The sequence below is a fragment of the Pollachius pollachius genome (assembly GCF_949987615.1).
Source record: "Pollachius pollachius genome assembly, chromosome: 19".
Taxonomy (NCBI): domain Eukaryota; kingdom Metazoa; phylum Chordata; class Actinopteri; order Gadiformes; family Gadidae; genus Pollachius; species Pollachius pollachius.
In genome coordinates this window covers 15,430,857-15,451,426 of record NC_136952.1, presented here as the reverse complement: position 1 = coordinate 15,451,426, position 20,570 = coordinate 15,430,857, and the positions used below count along the sequence as shown (strand labels likewise).

At 47.5% G+C, this 20,570-nt stretch overlaps 1 protein-coding gene across 2 annotated transcripts in view; it reads left to right on the top strand.

Moving 5' to 3' along the window:
* Positions 1 to 20,570, top strand: part of vti1a (vesicle transport through interaction with t-SNAREs 1A) — a 115,186-nt gene that overhangs the window by 69,975 nt on the left and 24,641 nt on the right. Inside the window, exons 6-7 of one of the 2 annotated variants that reach the window (XM_079756552.1) lie at positions 2,839 to 2,909; positions 4,878 to 4,939. In XM_079756552.1, coding sequence (XP_079612678.1) covers positions 2,839 to 2,909; positions 4,878 to 4,939 — 133 coding nt within the window. Of the gene's footprint in view, positions 1 to 2,838; positions 2,910 to 4,877; positions 4,951 to 20,570 lie in introns of both variants that reach the window. The other variant, XM_079756553.1, reaches the window with a different exon arrangement.

Below are 20,570 nucleotides of genomic sequence, written 5' to 3'. Positions count from 1 at the left end.
TTAATTATGTGTACTGTGTAAAGCAGTATGTATGTTCTGCAAATTTTAAATGTAAAACATAAATCTGTAATAAGTTAAAGTTTTTAATTATTATTTGTGGATTATTTTAAGCATTATTTCCTGACATCAAAACAAAGTCCATAATAATAATGAATCTGTCCACAAAACACATCTGTAGCAAAGAAAATGATTGAGGCATGTTGCAGCTCACTAATGGGGAGGATAATTGATTGTACGTCAGAACTGCCTGGACTCGAAATAATGGTCTTTGCTGTTCATGATGAGTAATGTATGGGATAGCTAGTGGGCATCAGCCTTGAGTTCCCGAGCCATTGGTCAGTATTAATGAAAAGATACATTTGTAAACCACCCTAGTTAATGAGGACCAACCCTTTATATAGCTTGTTCTGATACACGCGGATCAACACCCGATCAATACTCGGATAAGGTTTGAGTGAGTAGGAAATACGGTGAGATGAGTGGGGCACGTGTGTTCGACGTCTAAACCCGATGGATCACATCTGTTCAGATGTCCTCGCTACAACGTACAGACGAGCAGTCATTGTGTTCTATCCCTCAGCCTTTCTCCCACTCCCCTGCTGTTTACAGAACAATATATTTACAGTGAAGTGTATACGTACAAGCTAACATGTACTACATGGACATACATTCATACATCTCTTTAAATGTCTATCGCTGTCCTTCTGCTGTTAACCCTGAAATTCCCTTCTCGGATTAATGAATAACCATTGAACGATCTGAGCTTTGTTTTACTTCCAGACAATTACACTAGATGGTAGCCAACCTACTTTTACCTTTACATCAGGCAGTAGGCTTGGAGGTCATGGTGAAAACGTTTCCTCAGTGGCCACGATTGTTTTGTGACTGCGTGACGATATGGCAGCATATCCACTCACGTCTAAATGTATTACATTTTGTCAGGCCTATTGGTTTGAAAGGCTGGATGGGTACTGGTTTCACTTCTTATTATTAAAGGCTTCTTCTCAAATGGCAATCTTTGTCATGACTCAACCATACGCCTTGAAAAACACAAGCCAAAGGTCGCCGAAAACAGGGAAGAGGAACGCAAAGGTCAATCCCAGTAGCCGCCTGGGTTCTTCCGTGTAAACGTCATGGCCATTTTAAATCATTATTTTTCCAATCAGGGTGTGAAACGTTGTGCTATTCAACAGCAGCACAACGTGTGGCTGTACACTGGCTTGATGTAATGTCTAATTCAGGCGCTGTGTTTCCGTCGTACTTGACTTATTCCCCTAACTTTCCAACACTAATTATTATGTGCTGGTACATTAGGGGAGCGTTAAACAGTCCAGGGCTGATGCGGACGCGGAGTAATGCAGTAATGGGCTTGTTAAACGGACCTTTGGGGATGTGTATTTTAGTAGTTTAGCGAGACGGAGCGAGGCCTCTGAGCCAGGGTCATTTAAATTGTTAATAGCCGCTCAAACAGGAGGAATATTTTCCACGCTAACGAGGAACGTTTGAGGAGGATTAATAGGAAATTATTTATCCTCTCCGCCCATATTTGGAACTGCAGAGAATGTTTCCTTCCTCCTGAAGGAAACATGGTTATTCAATTTGCTCGACATATTTGTGAAATTCCACCGGTCAGAGTAAATCTCGTTCAATAGCATTTTAGGCGACAGAGCAGTAAAATAAATTGAATATAGAGGAACCCAAAATTATTTAAATGAAACACAGAAATGTCAGAAATGTGTTTTGTGAGAACTATTGTAACTACTAATTAAATACAAATCTCACCACTCTGAGATTATCTGAATACATGCTGTCATTCAGGTAAATTCAACCTCAAACACTTTGTTGTATTTCATTGTTTCCTCTTGGTTTTATTTTCGCTCTGGATTACATCCACATCCTTTCCCCCGGCGTTGTGGTTTCAACAAAGCAAAGAGCAACCCTAATGGATGCCTTCAGAAATCATTGGGTCGCGGGGATGCCGAGAGTAAGACGGATGGGAATGGGAGATGAACTGTTGGGAGGTGAAGCCCCTCAGATGGAGAAGATTGACGATTAGGACATAGTGGAAGCTAGGAGCAGTAGGTTAGGGAGGGAGCGATGCATCATGGGAGTTACCACCACCGCCAGTAAACAATCCTTCGTCTGGGCTCCTTGGGCAGAACTTTCTCGGGACGGCGTAACGCTGTTCAGATCGTTAGATTATAATCTAGAAACATCACATGACACACATGTTTTGTAAGCTTGATTAAAAGCAATACAATCAACCCCCCCAAAACACACACCCTCACCCCTAAACACACACACAAACGCACACTGCCGTCTCGGTGTCGCGGTAGTCATTTACTCCTTGGCCGCCGTCCTCGCGGGGGACAGAGACTGATAGGTGTGCTTAGCTCTTTAACACAACATTTACCCTACGACTCACTGTCTGTCCGGGCGCTGTTCCGCCCCGGCGCCAGGGTGGCTGGTCGTTAATACAAGTGTTGTTCCGGTTATTAATACCTGCGTCCAACCTCTAATATCCCTGTAATACGTCCTGTTTGTCACGTCGCTGTCTGACTGCTCCGTTTAATCTGGAGATCCCTCAATGTGTCGCATCCATGATTAGAAACTAATTAAGGCAGGATGGTGTGTGTGTGTGTGTGTGTGTGTGTGTGTGTGTGTGTGTGTGTGTGTGCGTGTGTGCGTGCGTGCGTGCGTGCGTGCGTGCGCATGGTAGAAGTTGGATAAAACATGTTGACGACGAGCATTACTGGCCCCTTCTTTTGCTGACCTGACCGGCTGCACCTTGAGATCGGTACATCATTAATGCTGTGTCTGTTTGTTTGTTTCTCACAGAGCAAATCGGTCAGGAGATGCTGTCCAACCTGAACACTGACCGCGAGAAGATCCAGAGAGCTAGAGAGAGGGTGAGGACATTCACACACGCATGCACACTCACTCACTCACTCATTCCCACAGACTCAATCTCTCACGCATACACACACCTGGGCATGGGCTCTCTCACTTACCAACAAACACACACACACACACACACACACACACACACACACACACACACACACACACACACACACACACACACACACACACACACACACACACACACACACACACACACACACACACACACACACACACACACACACACACACACACACACACACACACACACACTAGGCCCCAGTCTGCCGAGAGCTCTCTGTTTCGACAACGATTAAATAGCTTTATTGGCATGAAATAATACACATTTTAATTCTGCCATATCATAGCTGATATCAAAGTAATATCAATACAGAAAAATGAACAGTTAAATCACTAATGGATAAATAGTCGTCAAGAGACATAGGGAGAGGAAGACAGAATGAGGGAATACAAAAAGTCAGGCAGACAGTGAGGCAGAGTGAGAGATGGAGAAAGAGGAAGGAAGATGGACGGACAGAGGGACGGGACAGGCATGGAACGACAGAGGCCATGAAAGAGGTCGGAGCTTGTCTTTGCATGAAAGATAAACAAACAGACGGAAGAGTTAACATCAATATTTCCCTCACCCCCCCACAAACACACACAAACACACAGTCTCCTCTCGCTATCACTTCGCTCTCAGCGGGGGGGTGTGTGGCCTTTTATTTATTTTTCTTCTCTGATGTGTGAGAACTGTGGGTTAGGACTGGGGGTCTGAAGGAAGCGTGTTGACGCCTCTCCATAGCACCCCCATTGGCTGACACAGGCAACTTCACTTCCTGGCCTCCAGAAAAACACACCCCGGCCATTCATGTGTTCATAAGGATTCCACGCGTTCCTTTGTCATTGCACAGCTGTTTTATCATCAAGGGATGTCACACATGTTTTTAATGAAAGTAGACTTATGAGCTATGATTAGAAATATGGAGGAAGGGAATATGAAAATGATATATCACAGAGATGTTATTTTTGGAAGTAGTTTGCACAGAAAGGATTTACAGTAGTCTTCTCCTCTTGAGAGGGAGATGGAAAAAAGCTAGAGATGTGGAGGGAGACGGAGAGTTAAAAAGGCAGGAAGTATAGCAATAGGACATGGTGTGTGTCTGTGTGTGTGTGTGTGTTTGTGTGTGTGTGTATTTGTGCGTTTGTGTGCAAGCGGAATGATTTAATGAGAATCAGAAAGGGATTTATTTTGGTATGAACAGTAACACATAAATACACACTCCTACCTTCACTCTTATAGACACACACACACACACACACACACACACACACACACACACACACACACACACACCCTCCTCCACTGTGCACCTGAGATGTGCCAACAGTTAGAATTCAGTGGCGCCTCTTCCTGCAGTGTCAGCGTTTATATATAAACACACACGACACACAGAAGACACACCAGACACCTTCTCCAGGCTCTCCAACTGTTCCCTTCACTCCTGAGCCCTCACTTCTTCAGATACAACAAACTTTTCTGTGACCTCAGAGAGAGCGAGTGCGAGTGAGAGGGACTAAAAGAGAGATGGAGAGAATTGTAGAGGGACTAAAAGAAAAGATGTCTTGTGAGCAAACTGATAGCAACACGATTTTCTCAACCCCTTCCCTTAGCGGACTTCCTGTTTCTCCTCTACCTGCCTTCACTCTCTCCCTTACTCGTCCCTCCTATCTGTCTCTTTCTCCCTGTCTACCTGTCTGTCGTACCAGTCTCTCCCCCCCCCGTCTCTCTCACCTTATGCATGCACTTTAACTCCTGAGGGCTCAGTATGGATAGTCAGTAGGACAAAATGGCTCCCAAAACTCCTTTGGACGAGAATAACTGTATTTTGTAAAAGTGAAAAATAGTGAATCATGTTGTTGACGACACGTGTCTCCCCCTCTCCCTCCCCCCTCCCCCCTCCTACCCTCAGCTGAGGGAGACGGACGCCAACCTGGGCAAGAGCTCGCGGATCCTCACCGGCATGCTCAGAAGGTAAGAGCCAGGTAGGCCACATCTCTCTATGCTTTACCTTGCCACTCCTGTCCCTCGCCTAACCCAGTACAGAACACCTTTACACCTGCCCACACCTGTCCCACAGTCAGCTATGTAGAGGGCACCTTTACACCTGCACACACCTGTCCCACGCTGGAAACCTTTCGCAGGGTTCATTTTAAGGGTTGCCTTTACAAATGTTTGTCTGAACCTAAGCCTGTGTTCCCTTAGTTGCAGTGACTGTGAGAAAGGGCTTAACTTGTCTATAACCTCGCTACACCTGAATAGAAGCCATCACACCATCCGACCGGCCTCCAACCGCTAGGTCTTCAACACGTGGGTTCACCCAGTCTGTTTACAGCCAGGAAAAAATAGCAAAAGGCTTTGGAATGGCTTTTTGAAAAGAATTATAGCAAAGTGGTTCACTAACCCTAAGTCTTTTGATCCTTGCGTTTCCTCACAAGGGGTATCTGTGTATGGGTTTGTGTGTGTATGTGTGTGTGTTTTCTTTGTAATGATAAACTACAAATCAAACCACACAATATTTAACAACAGGCATGTATGGGAGGGCTGCAGCTGTCTGTCTGGTGCTGTGACCGTGCGGGCTTTGCCCTGTCAAAGGAACTCAGAGAAGGTTCCGGAGTCATCTCTGTACGCCCCACTGCTCCTCCCCTCCATTCTTCTTCTTCATCTTCATCTTCATCGTCCTCTTCCTCCTCCTGCTCATTTCGTGTTTGGTATTTCATTTTATTCATTTTTTATAAGAAATCAACCAACTCTTTGTGAGTCATTTTCTCTCTTTGTAACCGCAGACGTGCACGCCCTCACTCTTGTGTGTGTGTGAATGCGTGCGTGCCTGTTTGTGCGTGTGGGTGCGTGTGTTTGCGAGCCAACCGGTCCCTGGAATCCACCTGCTATCTGACATAAACTCTCAGACGGAACGTATTTATGCACGCACACATGGACACACCCCCCCACGCAAGCCAACACATATACATCCACAGAAACATAGAAACATCCACACATGCATCGATGCATACATGTATATATACATCCAGACACAGACACACACAGACAATGACACGCACACATGCCCACACAAACACATCCCCCCCACACACACAACTTTACACAAAGTCCCCAGCCCCCAAACAAAGGCACGCACACACACACACGCTCAAACACACACACACACACACACACACAAATACACACATATACACACACACACACAGCCAGCCACAGCGTAATTTCTCGACACATCTCCATTTTATAAAGTGTCTACTCGTGAACCATGACGACACGTTCCTGTTTCCGCAGCGACGCTTTGATTAAGAGGAATATGTAAATGACAGGAGAAAAGCCCAGCCCAGGGAGGAAGTACCAATTGAAATGGATGCTTCAGTGCTTCTGGACAATTTAGAGGGCGGCTCTGGGGCGGCCGACACTTAGAGAGAGAGAGAGGGAGAGAGGGAGGGAGGGAGGGAGGGAGGGAGGGAAAAAGAAAGAGGGAGAGAGAGGTTGAAAGAGAGACGGGGAGAGAGCAGGGATATGGGCTGAGGAAGGGAGACGGCCAGGACAGAGGCGTGATGCCGACTGTAACCGATATTTCTGCATATGTCTCCATTTTGTCAAGTCTGATTAGAGGGGTTGGGGGGGGCTGTTTGCTGGGATGGTTGGTTAGTAGCGTGTGTGTGGGGGAGGGCGGGCGCTCGGCGGCGTGTCAACTGAAGCTGTCCTGGAATCATTCATCATCCCCCCCCTCTGCCTCGGTAAATAACACACGCTTATTTCAATATTATCCTATTAATGTTAAAGTTCAGCTGTCACCTAATGGGACGACTTAATCAGAGAGAGAGGGGTGGGGGGGGGGGGGGGTCGACGCCACTTCCTCCCCCCCCCCCCCGGTCCTCACCTCCTCTGGTGTAACGCTCCGCTCAAATCAGGATTTATGAGAGCGGGGGTCCTGTCGTCTCTCCCCCCCGCCAACATTGCGTCTTTCTGCTTGACGGACGACACCCCCCACCCTCCTCCTCCTCCTCCGACACACACCCAGCCACCCAGCATCCCTCCCTCCTCCTCTCTGGTTTATAAGAAAGTAGTTTTCTTCTCTCTTGGTTTGAATAAAAGCTGGCATGTCTTTTGTGTCTTTTGTGTCGAGTTTTCTTTTTTTTTTTCTTCTTCTTCAGGGGTCGAAGCTTTGACTCTGAAATCATTTGTTACCGTGAATAAAAACAACCCACAGACAGACTACTCTTCCTCCCTCTCCCGGTTTGGGTGATTCCTTATGTTTGCCCGGTTTATTTCATGATTTGCTCCGGTGGTGATTAATAGTGTGTTTATATTGGGTGTCAGGGCCATGTAGTTTAGTTTTGCTACCCCTCCCCCCCCCTCCCCCCGCTCTCTCTCTCTATCTCCCTCGCTCTCTCTATCACTTTGGCCCTTAAGAGTTGTTGTGTGTTTGTTTTTCTAGTTGTAGTCGTATTTTTGTGCTTTTGTTTGTCCTAACTAGCGTTTCCCAACCTTGCGGTCGGTTGATATGCATATACTGTTACAGGAGAGTACTGGCATAAAAGCAATAGATATTTGATACATTTTCAGAGAAAGAAAATAAAGATATTAAAGGTCTCTTAAAGGTCCTGGTTGCACGTACTACATGAATAATGTTGGGAACTACTCCTCATCCCTTATGTTGGTGTGATGTGCCCCCGGTCACAAGTAGAGATAGAGGATTCAGAAATAACATAAGGTCACAGGCCAAAGAAAACGTCCTTGGCATTTGGTCTTAACTGCTTGTCAAATGTTCGGAAAATATGGGTCATTTTGATGAACTTTAACTTTACGTTCCATGATTTAAATAAAGTGTTGTGTTGAAGGAGCCTCCCTCCACCAAGGCCATATGAGTCTAATGGCGGTGATGGGTGAACATGGACCTGCTGGTTCCAGTCTAGACTGGCAGGGCTCCTGTCCTGTCTGTCTGGTGGATCTCACCCACAGAGCACCAATTAGACATTCATTAGTCCTGCTGCTCAGGTTCAAGACAGCCAATTAATTTCAAGACTCACTTGTTGTCGGTAAGACCTTTACCAGACACACCTCCCGCAAAGCTGTTGTTTTGTCACGAATAACTACGGTCAAATAAAGTGGAGTACGATAACTGATTAAGTCTTGATTTTAGTAGTGGGATGGTAGTGGTTTTGGTCATATTCCATTGATTGTAACGGAAAGGGTCGTACAGATGTGTGGTGCCAGGAATGAATGAATTGATGAACAGATCATAAAATCTGGTCACAACACTATTGCTAATCACACCACTTCACTGTCTTTCCACAAACCCAATGACTCTCAGCATTTTTCTTTCAAAATAAAAGCACACACCGTTTTAACAAGTAGCTCTTTGGCGAACAAAAGGTAGTTGAGCTTCAAGGCTTCATTCCTATTCACTGAACTGCTTTTTCAGTTTATTTTCTAGACAGCAAGGGAGTGTAGTCGGGCTGTAGTCAAACAAATATAATCTTGGTAGACTGCAATTTTAACAATCTCAACAACCAAAATAAATATGAAATAAAAAATCTGCCTTGTAAGATAACAGTATAATAAACAGTAGGTTGTTATTTTTATTATAATGGGTCTGAATGGATGACATTGCACTTCGGGCTAAGGTGCCAATTCAGATTTGTTCAAACTCAAAGCCAATCGAGCCTTACACACGAGAAGAAAAAATAAGGGGTAAAAAAAGAATGCCTTACGATTTAGATGATATGCCTACATACTTTTTCTTACTTTACACTTCACAAACCTTTATGTCCATCTTTTTATCCAATTTGGTGTAGATTAGTTTGGAGACAAATTCATTTCGAAAAAGTTACGACTAGCAGTCTTCCTTCAGTTGGACCAGTTTAAGGTTGTGCAAACCTAAGTAGTGTTTGGACCTCCTGTCTTTTAAGTCGTATAGTATGTCTCATACCATATTATTATCAAAACAGAACCGACAGAGCCTTCAATATTATTTGTATTCATAATTAATGTTATTCCCAACATAATATAGCCTATCACTCAAAAATATAATGCATCCATCTTCATATGTCCCTCCCGTCCGGAAAATATTGGATTAAGAAGCGTTTCTTTTCTTCTAAAAATAACACCAGCGATTGTCCGACCGAGGACCCACCGACCAGAACCCGACAGCCCTAGAGTGTACAGAAGAGACGAGTTGGGTCAAATGTTTAAAAGCCGGTCCCTCAAACGTCAGCCCCCCCCCACTCCTGACGGGGTGACTGGGAGAAGCACGCAGTGTGGTTTCAGCGTCCTCACGTTCTCGCCCTGTGAATTATTCAGCCCATTATGTGAACTCCTGAGGGTTTTAATTATATTGTCACGGGCACAGCCGTCTCATTAACATTTAATAGCTTTGTCAGTTAACGGAAATCAGCGTCGCTATTAACAGTCCCAATATGCAATGACTCCCGTCCCCGAGTGTCAAAGTCCAATTAGGGATTTGGAGAATTGTAAGAAAATATCCCCCCAATGCGCGATAAGAGTCAAGGGAACCCCCGGTTTCCCTCCGCCTGGGCCTGACGCCGCCTCTGTGTCAGGGAAACGGGTTCTCTGATTTAAAGTCAGAGGAGGTAATCTGCCACATCACCACTGTTAGCTCTGTCCTACATCCATCCTCCCCGTCCGCTGCCTGGAGGGTTAGGGGGGACTCGAGGCCGCTCCAGACCCAGTTAGGAGCGCTGGGCTGGGCAGGAGGGCGGGGGCTCGGAGGTCGTAGGGAAGAGGAGTTGGGGGTGGGGGGAGGGGGGCTTGTTTCCTCATCCCTGGCAGCTGATCCCACATGCAGGTGGTCCGGGCGGTCGCCAGGCAGATCAAAAAGTCAGAGCCCCTAGTGGACCTGCCTTTGAAATGGGAATGGAGGCCGGAATATCAGACAGAAAGCATAAGCAAGCCTGGGTCCGCAGAACAGCTCCATATTTATGGAGGGGGGGGGGCGGTTTGGCAGCGGCATAGGCGGACGGACGGAGCCATGGATGGTTGGATGGAGGATCTCCAGAGGAGGGCCTCTGCGATCTGGACCCCGATTAAGAGCTCAGCCCCTGGGCTAGGCCGGGAAGGAACAGGCCAGGTCCGCACACACGCATCTATAGCACACGGCGTCAGCAGCAGCAGCGCGCAGCATGCACAGTGGTTTAGGAACCAGCTTAGACTCAGAGATATTCTGAGAGACGCTATGATCTTCGATTTGAGGTTACATTTTTATTTGAATTTGAATTATTTTCATTTAAAAGATAATGAAACTGAAGGCCGATCGTTTAGACAAAAAAGGGGATGCGTGAGTGTGTGTGCATGGTTGTGTTGCGTGTGTGTGTCTGTGTGTGTGTGTGTGTGTGTGAAATATTATTCACACACAATAACGGATAGCTTATACAAAAAAAGCGACTCTTTCATTCGGTTTGAAATTCCGACACTTTAAACAGAATATCTGATGTTTTTGAATTAAAAATCATTGCGGCCCTTGTTGAGAAACAAAGGCTAACTTGACGTAACAACCTCCTCCACCCTCTCCTCCCCCCAGCACCACCCCCCGGCCCTCCCTCGCCGAATCACTTCTGACACTTTCTCTGGGAACTGTAGCGGCAACAAGGGTTCATTCACGTATGGCGCTGCCATTACTGGCATTACTACGCCCAGTACCTCCTCCACCACCACCACCACCAGGCTCCAGACGCCCTGCGAGCGCCTCTAAACTGTCTGCTCTCAGAGTGGTGTTTGGATGTGTTGAAAGGCGGCTCGGGGCTGGGCGTGTTGGGTTTGTTTGTCCCATTAAAGTGGTGTTTTCAGACAATGTCAGCAGGGAGCAGATAAAAGACGACCGTCTGGAGTAGAAAGGCGTCTGATGTCTCCAACATCTCCAAATTTAAACTCCCCTCCGCCGCATTGGCTGCGGCGATATCGTCTCTTCTTTTATCTTTAGTTTTTTTGTTCCTTACTCTCTCTCCTCTTCCTAATCCGTGATGTTTCTCTCGCTCCGCACGACGTCTCTGTCTCTCAGCCCATCTCTTTCTCTCACAGTATCCCTTTCACAATCTCTCTCTCTCAATCTATCTCTGTCTCCATCACTCTCTCTCTCTCTCTCTCTCTCTCTCTTTCTTCCCTGGTCTTGGTGTATCAACCAGAGCGATATGTAGGGTGTATAGTACTGCCCCAGCTGTGGGCGGAGCAAGGCGCTCACCTTTGGGCGGAGCTAGACGCTCGCCTGTGGGTGGAGCTAGAAACTCTCCTGTGTGCGTAGTTAGCCTCTCGCCTGTGCCCGGCCCTCCTAGAATTCTTGTTGTGAAGTGGAACTCAAAGATTAGAGTTTCTTTAATTGCAGCCGACAGATGAGACAAATAAGAGCCAAGTCTTCCATCTGCTCCTCCCACCATCTCCCTGCCTTCCGATACGACGACAGCTGTATCAGTGCTGCTGCGTAGCCATGTGACTCAGAGCCATGTCTCCCACACTGGCGTGTGCACACGCACGGGCTGCACATTGGCGATACACAAACAAATGCTGAATTGTGTACAAAGACCCAACATCAACCGATTGAAACAATACCCTTTATTTAACTTCATTGGTCTGATGCCATGTCACCAGCATGTAAAGTGACATCTTAACCCCTGCCTACTCCTGGATCTGAATTCACTGTGAGGTGCTTTGGATACGAGCATATGCTTCATGACTAAAAAGTGCAAGTTGGGTAAAGGTAACTGGGGCATTGTGGGAAATAAACACCAAAGTTCACCTGCTGTGATGAGGCCATCATCTCTCCATGTTCTCTCCCATCTCCTTCCTGCTCTTCATCTTTGACCCCGTCTGAATGCACCTCCCCCACACCACGATGTGAGATGGCATTTTAAATTTTATTTGATTGTTATTTAACTCTGAGCCGGGTCAGGACGGACTTGTTATCCTCGCTGTCTAAACTCCATTCCCAACTGAAGTTGTTGGAAGGTGAAGAGAGGAGTGGTCATGTGTCCTCTCGGGGTCTGGTCTCTATCTGACCTCAGCAGAACCCTGGAGACCCACATGGGGTCCAGGTGGGTCCCGTTCTCTGATTTCCCCTCTGTGTTGCTGGAGTGATCATCCCTCCTCTCTCCATTTAGACAATTCATTCAACATGACATGAAACACACACACAGACACTCTCCTTTACAGCCGCACTGAGACACACACACACACACACACACACACACACATAAACACACATACTGTTCCCCTGTCCGCTGAGTTCTGTCCCTATTTCATCAGGGGAACTTGGTTCCTTTCATCTCAGTTCCATGTCTCTCCCTCTCTCCCTTTCTCCCTCCTGTTCTCTCTCCCTCCCCTTCCCCTCCCTCCCTCCCTCCCCAGGGGGGTGCCAGATCATGACACACATTTAACCCCAGCTCTCCCACTCTCCCAAAAAACACCCTTCTACATGTGATCATCATCTGATCTTCCTCCTGTACTGTCATTTTACAGTATTATTAATTTTTTTTAGTAATTGGGCATACATAGCCACAGAGAAAACTCTACATGTCTTATAGCCCATTTAGCTGTTATCAAATATCGCTAATAGCTAATTCAGTATCATTAAGGTGAAGATGAGAGTTAGCGCTCCTTGCTCAAGGAGGCCTACAGGTTAGACACTGGGGTTTGAACCCAGAATCTAAGTTGAATAAACCTTATCTTCATCAAGAGATATGGCTGGAGTTGTGGAGTGTAGTTATAGCTTTTTGTGTGTGTGTGTGTGTGTGTGTGTGTGTGTGTGTGTGTGTGTGTGTGTGTGTGTGTGTGTGTGGTACCACCAATGACAGATTTCACTTCCTCCTCATTACTCCACACTTCCTTCTATCGCTCTGTTTTTCTGTTCCTCGATATCTCTCTCGCCCATTAGAGAGTGCTGATGGGACGGTTTAGTGCAGGCGGCTGCGTGGCTGGGTGCTGTAGGGTGCTGGGTGTGTTGATGGGCTGTTGTTCTCTAGAAAGAAGCCGTTTGTGTGTCGAGAAGAGGCCGGCTCTTTGCCTACACACTACTTCTCTCGTCTGCCTTCCTCTTTCAGACAAACATACGAGAATCTCCTAGTCTCCCTACCTGAATCTCTCCTTCACTTATTTTCAATTTGCTTGAGTTCTTCCATTATTTATTATATTATATGTAACTATATTGAGTTATTAGTTTACAATTGAACTATTTAGCTTTCATCCAAAGCCACACACAGGATGAATGAATGTTTTGATACAACTACTAAAGGAGCAAGAAAGGGTTAGGGGCATCGTGTTAAAGGATATCAACAGCTAGACTACGGGCGGTGGAGTTTGACCCAAGAACCTTTCGGCTGGGAGTCGAACCCCCAACCCACTAGACTACTTTACATATATTCGGTGGGCACTGTCCTTATGGTCCTAAACAGAAAGGCACAGAGGAGAGACCAAATCAATGGCATTTGAGAGCTGTTGGTCTCGTCGTAGCGTTTCCTCTGACTGATTAGGTTCTAAGAACCAACCAAAATGTTGCTAATTCATCACAACCATCCATGGGCGGCGTCTGTTTTAATACAAATACATCAACGCTAGTCTGCAGCACGTTCGCCGCTGCCGTAAATGTCTTTAAGGTCGGCCGACGGATGGCCCGGCTGACCCGCGGCGCCGTCCCAACGCAGACAGGAAGTAATGGCGCTCTTGACCCCCGTCGGTCCGTCATAGTTCCGACAGGTCCCTTTCTTCCTCCGCCTCCCCCCCCTGTCTCCCCCTACTCACCCTGCTGGCCCGTGGCTGTTTGACGGGGCTCACTCCAGATCAGTGGGGCCCCCGCTCCCATTGAAGTGGCTCCAGGTGTCACTCCAAGGCTGGCCGCCGTGCCGCTGCCCCCGTTTGATCCTGTTGTCAGAGCAACAGGGCGATCCGATTGGTCCGTCAGACAGAGCAGGAGGAAACGCTGCCGCCGTCTTAAAAGTTCCGTCGCCACCTCCGCCGCTCCCCTCCCCAGTCAGGCTGAATGAGAGGAGAGAGAGAGGGGGGGCAAGGGAGAGGGGGATGGGGGGAGATAGGGGGAGATAGGTAAAGCGAGAGAGAAATACGGGCGGGGGAGAGAAAGATAGAAGGAGAGCAAGAGATTGGCGGAGGGAGAGAGAGAGGGGGAGCGAGTGGGGGGAGAATGGGGGAGAGTAAGGGTAAAGGAGGGATGGGGAGGGTAAAGGGAAATGTAGAGAGGGATGGAGAGACAGGGAGAGAGATAGAAAAGACAGCGGGGCAGGGACTGACTTTGATTGTGACAGTTTGAAGGTAAAGATGGAAAGGGACAGTTCCTCTCATTCGGGGGATGGGGGGGATATACGGGGGAGGTGTCAGGTATGTAGGGAGGTGGGGTGGTGCTAGAGGTTAAATGGACAGGGTATTTCTCTACTGTGAAGCTTTCGTGTCCTCCGTGTGAAGTGGGGCCGATCGCTGGACGTGTTTGATGTGAAATCAAACGGGAGTGCTCCGTACAGTAAACTGTACTATAGCCGAGTCCTCGTCTCTTTCCTCTCTCTGCTTTTCCTCTCCTTTCTCTCTCCTCTGTCTCTTCTGTACACACTCGATCTCACCTCCATTGCGATGGTGTGGATCCTTGCTGGTGTAATAAAACAACAAAAACGAAAATCCTTCATCTGAGAATCTCGCATTGTGTATGGAGGAAATCCGTGATGAACACGTGAGGATGTGCCGCCCCCTTCCCCACACCCGGTTGCCACAGAAACACTGTGTTTCTTGGTAGGACAACCGAGAAGGTCCAATATCACACGATAAGGTATCGGCAGCCTGGTCTTCCTGGTTTCAAAGGAACGAGACACAGCGGTATGGATGGAACCCTGGGGATGTGCTCTGATCAAGAGGACCTCTTCCTCTTCCTCTGAGGGAGAGGAAGAGAGGACAGGAACGGTGGGGGGAGGTGTATGACTGTCGCGTGCATCACTCAGATGAGGAAAGTAAAAGCACACAAAGAAAGACTTAAGATGAAAAAAAATTGTGTGTGTGTGTGTGTTGAGGCGGGGTAGGAGGTATTTATACGTTGCTACTGTGTCAGCCATTGTGTGTGTGTGGTTTGTTCCATTGTGTGTGTGTGTGTGTGTGCGTGTGGCGATAACTTATTCCACGCAGGGCCATTCATCCAGGGGTTGCACAGGCCTCCGTCAAGACAGAAAATAATGAGACAACAGCAACTCTCTCTATCGCCCTCTCCCTCGCTCTCCCTTTCTCTCTCTCTCCGTGTTGCTCTCCCTCTTGCACTGTCTCTCACTTTATATTTCTCTCTCTTTCTCACCATCTCCAGCTCTCCTGTCTCTCCACTCTTTCTCTCTCCCCCCCATCCTCCCTCCTCCCTCCTCTCTCCTCTCTCCTCTCTCCCTCCTTTCCCCTCCCCTCCTCGTCAAGACGATGTCTATAGATAATAGGGGGCCTTCTTCAGGGCGTTTTGAAGCAATTAGGACCTATAACATTGTCCCGCTCCTCCCCCCCTGCCTTCCCAGCACGCCGCGGAGCGTCACGGTGGCGGCCCCAGCGTGGAACAGCTGGCCAGAGGAATGCTGCACTCGCCAAACACACAACCGCACACACACACACACACACACACATAACCACACACCGCAACAGTGATGGCTGCCATCCTTTGTGTGGAGGAGAAGAGGGGGCTAATTTGTTTCCTGTATTTCTATGGCGGTGGTGTGCAGGGATTGTGTGCATGGTCGTGTGTGCGTGCCCGCCGTGCCGCTCCGGCCTCACGCCATACACGGGGCGCCGCTCCACGCCGTGACACCCCGGCCCCACGCAAAGTCACCGCCACCACCTCGCCACGGCGAGACGAGTCCGAACCCTCGCCCACCCTTTGTCAGCACGGTAGCCTTTGTTAAGGAACACGCTGACAGACAATGCATTTATACAAAGTAGTACAGTTTGTACTTCTAACCAACAATGATGGCTACGCAAGAACCGCTACTGCTATTTGTTTCCGTTAATAAAAGAACAATAAATCTATTCATCCACCGTTGAATAAACGCTAGCAGGCCTGGTGCTGGGGCAGGAATAGAATGTCACTGTTCAATTATTAGATATGGCTATTATCTAGTCATGGATAATTGATTCGTTTTTAGTTTCACTCAAACACAGATAAACAACAAGCCTCCTGTGAATGCTCCTGAAATGCCCTGTTCCTACATGGATGTGGTGGTAAAGGAGGAGCAGAGATCCCTCTTTTATCTCCATCCTTCTTCCCATCTCTCTCCGTCTCTGTCTGTCTCCCTCGCTCACTCTCTCTCCCCCCCTCCCCTTCAACCTGTCTCTTTCTCTACCGCCCTCTCTGTCCCTCTCTCTAACTGTTCCTGTCCGCCAGGATGTAGTGTAGAGTCAAGGGCGGCCATGTTGTTTCTGTGGATGACAGAGAAGCCGCCCTTCATCATAATGTGGCAAGACAATAAACTCAAAGAAAGAGGGCTTTTATTTTCTCAAAGGAAGTGAAGAGGTGTTAAGCAAAGGCTGCAGTGGGTTTCGAGAGGGCCTGCTGACAAACTACTTCACAAGGGGTTACACGCCCTTATTTCTGTGAAAGGCTGCTAACCTTGAGTGAATTGTATATTGAATTCCTCATTCAGGGGATGGGAAGCCAAAATGAACAAGGCCCCAACTCCCTAAAAAACATTTCTGGGTATTTTTCTATAATACTGTCGCTCCTTCGATAATGTCTGTAAAACATACAAGTCTTGCACAATGGTTTGAACAAGTGCTGGAGAAGACCAAACAGTGATTTGAGAAGATCTTATTTACTGACCTCTCTGTGAAAATCTGCTTTTAACAAATAAGTTAGTTTTTTGGTTTTGATGAAATACCTCAGTGATGCACGTCGCTGCGTGACCGTTTGTTTTTGGCCTTGCAATAGAAAAGTATTTTTTTAGAATCATTGTTAACTACATAATATGCTTCCAAGAATCATCATCAAATTATATTAGATCATTATAATCAAAATCTATCTCATTCAGACCTATCTCAAAAGAACTGCCCCTTTGCTGAACTTTTACCCAATAAGTTCATGATTCCTGTTGTGAGCGTTGTTTCTTAGCTTAACCTTCTTGGCTGTGAGGTCATCAGGGCTCAGTGTGTAGCTTCCCTGAAGCCGAAGTGCACAACATGAACCACCATTCCATCCTTCTGTGGTTTCCAAAAGAAAACAAGGCTTTGTGAGGTTATCGGATGGTTAAACCATTGAAATCAGGAGTGCAATTGACAAAACACCTTCCGTCAATTTGAATGTAAATAGTGTATGTATGGAAACCAATGAAAAAAAATTATGGCGAGACCGCTGACAGCAACTTATTAAAGGGGCTGACTGGGCTCTTCGTCAAACCCTTCCCATGGTTTGGATTAGCAGCGGTAGCTAACTAAGCCTTTGTTTCTAGACAGCATCATTATGACCTAACTGCACTAACATTAGCACATTAGCCGCCAAATGACTTTGGTATGTCTACCGATAAACACATCTTTTATGCCTTAACAGAGGCCAGTTAAGAGACAGCAGATTGTGCTGCATGACTGAGTTCCTGGAAACACAGTTTTCCTTTGTCTAGCGGTGTCGCCGGTGGGTCAGAACACCGGTCAAGACTTGTTTGTCCCTCTGTGGTTTCCTAGACGATTTTGTAAGAGCGTTGCATGCCGGCATTGCATGCGTCGGTCGGATATCGGACCATAATGATTGTGATTGATAACCATTTCGAGATGTTGGGGGGAAGAAGGTCCTTTTCATGGCGGAGGCCTTGGTGGCTGCCAGAAACCATAAGCACAAGGCAGGCTTGTGCCACAGAAGCCTGCCTGACCCTGATCAATGGGAGCATAAAACCTCTCTGGGATTGCCCGAAGCTGCGCACTTTTAGCCGGGATCATTGGAAGTCCATAAAATCTTGGATAATTAGACGGTAATTCAACTCGATCCATACGCGTTACTGTGGGGCCAATATCACTGTCCACTGCTGTCGCACGCAGACCAATCAGAGCCCAGCCGGGTTCGAGGGGGAACCAAACCTACAGCCTAGCCCGTGTTGAATTGAATAGTCAACAGTTGTTGCAGCATGTACCTTTATCATGTTGATCCGTCTCTGTTGCCCGTGAGTGGAGGGCCTGTTCCGTAACATCCCAGCTGGGATAGCCGTCCCTCGGTGGGAAGCTGTCTGTGTGTGAACCCGGGTCCCGGCCTGCCGCACTGGGCAGGGTGCCGGGCCACGCTGGGCCTGTAATGACAGGTTCCGTACGGCCGAGGCCCGCTGGGCTGTTTGTTTGGAGAGGCAACGCTCCGCGGCGGAGAGGCGGCCCAGCTGGCAGCAGCCGACGCTGGCCCTTTGGCCCCCGGTGTCTGGGGCTTGTTTGGCCCAAAGCAGACTGGCATGATGAAGGAGGAGGAGGGGGCTCTGTTGAGAGAGGAGCAGGACTTGGCAGAGCACCCTGGTGCGAGGCCAGGCGGGCTGCCAGCTGGAGACAAGACCTCTCCTTCCTCCATCCCCCCTCACTGTGGCGACGCAGAGCTGAGTCTGCACCTTCGGGGTCAACGTCGTCCGGTCGCGACCCTTCTTAGCCCGGGACAGCCCTCGCACCACTCTGCGGTGGCCTGTGTCCCCATCAAGGACCGACGTTTTGTCGCCCTCTCGCTGTTCATTAACTGTTAATGCTCAAGATCTCCCCGAACTTTTCCTTATTAATAACTTAGTCTGAACCCAAGCATACCTTATATAGATATATATATATATATATATAGCATACCTAAGAACCTCGCCCATGCTGTCTGTTTTTCGAATTCAATGATGGTCGGTTAAGTATGTGACTTAAAGTGACACATGATCTTCCTTAAACTTGACGGATGTAAATAATAACGTCAATGTTAACGTCAACTCAATCCTCAAATCTTCAACAAATGAGTCCCTTAAAGACACTGTGTCACTATCAAAATATTTCATACTTGTTTAATAATTCTTACATTCTATACCATTTCTAAAGGTACGCAAACGATCAAAATCAAATTTCAACCTCCAACTTGAACCTGGGAACCCATCCAGGATGGTGCCTTCCCAACATACAGTCAGGGCACCTGACTGCTGTTTGCCTAAGTGTTGGCCGGTTCATGATGCCGAGCCGGAGGGGGGGGGGGCATTCATTTTAGCCTCCGGCCAGGGTCTTGTCCTCCGCTGCCAACATGTAGCCCCCTTAGCCCCTCAAACCCCAAGGCGCCAGAGTGAACATGACTTAGAAGACGACAGGAAGTTGTGAGGACACTTGTGTCTCGCATCCCAGTGTCACTTTTCCCCCCACCTCCCCCCCACACAAACACACACACACACACACACACACACACACACACACACACCAGCACCCTTCAGTCCACCTGAACACTGCAGAGTATCACACCCACATGTGAAGCGCCAAGCAGCTCTGCTCGCCTCAAAGAAAAAGTTTGGCTCACCACCCAGGTCCTCCCGGGCTCTGGCTCATACTGACACCTTTGTCTGCGCTGGGTTGTCTCCAGTCCACAGGTCAGAGGGAAAAAGTGGTGTTCTAGACCAGGTTGATTCACAGCCGTCCCATGTCAAAGTAGGACTATTTGTTTTTACTTGGAAGTCTTTCGCGGAGCTTTTTAACCAAAGCAACGTACTGTGAGTCAGTACATGTCATTAAAGGGAAGGTAGCGGGGGTTTGGTAACCCTTGCTCAAGGATGGCGACAAGGTAGGCAGCGGACATTGGGGTTTGAACCCGGAACATTTGGCACCCTAACCAGCACACTGCACCCGGCCCAGACTGCTCCGCTGCCCTGTTGGGCCCTTTCAGGACGACCTTAGCATCTTTCTAAACACTGGTTCTAAACACCGGGTCTGTAATCACAGCGTTGGGTAAGAGTTGTGTGAGAGTGGAGCGCACCAGGTTGAGGGCCGCCACAGCCAGACGGAGCGCAGGACAGACTGACCACACAACAAACAAATAAATACTATCAGTATAATAACCGTCATCCTTGTAATCATACCGTCCAAGGCTTTTTTTAGATGACAGACTTTTTTTAAATGGTTTTGGTGTCTGGAATACGATAAAATGGTATTTTATACGTAGACAGAAACATCTTGAGTCCTGACTTACTGTTCTCGTGAGGGTAGTTTAAATGTTAGAATAAAGGGATTTTCTTATTATAATCCTCACAATATGTTTTATACGCTATAGTTATTAAAACATGAACTGCTATTCTGTCATTCTTCCACCCTAGCCTTGAACTACATCACCAGCAAGTAAATGACAAATTCACAATTCTTTCATAATGCCAAAGTTATAAGCATCAAAACTCAAACTTCAATTGTATTAGCCGTTGATTTTAGCAATAACGTCTTATTTTCTTTAATCCATTGCGTCTTGTGTCCTGTTCAAGGACAGGATAATATAGTAGAAGGTGTCCGACTCCAAGCTGAATGGTTCTGTGTTCGATCCCGGATATCCACAGTGTGCCTGCAGGCATCAAGGTGCCCTGACCCCTTTCTGCTGCTACCGACAAGTAACATATAGTCGCTGTAAGGCGCTTTAGATACCAGCATTCACTCAATGACTGGACATTAA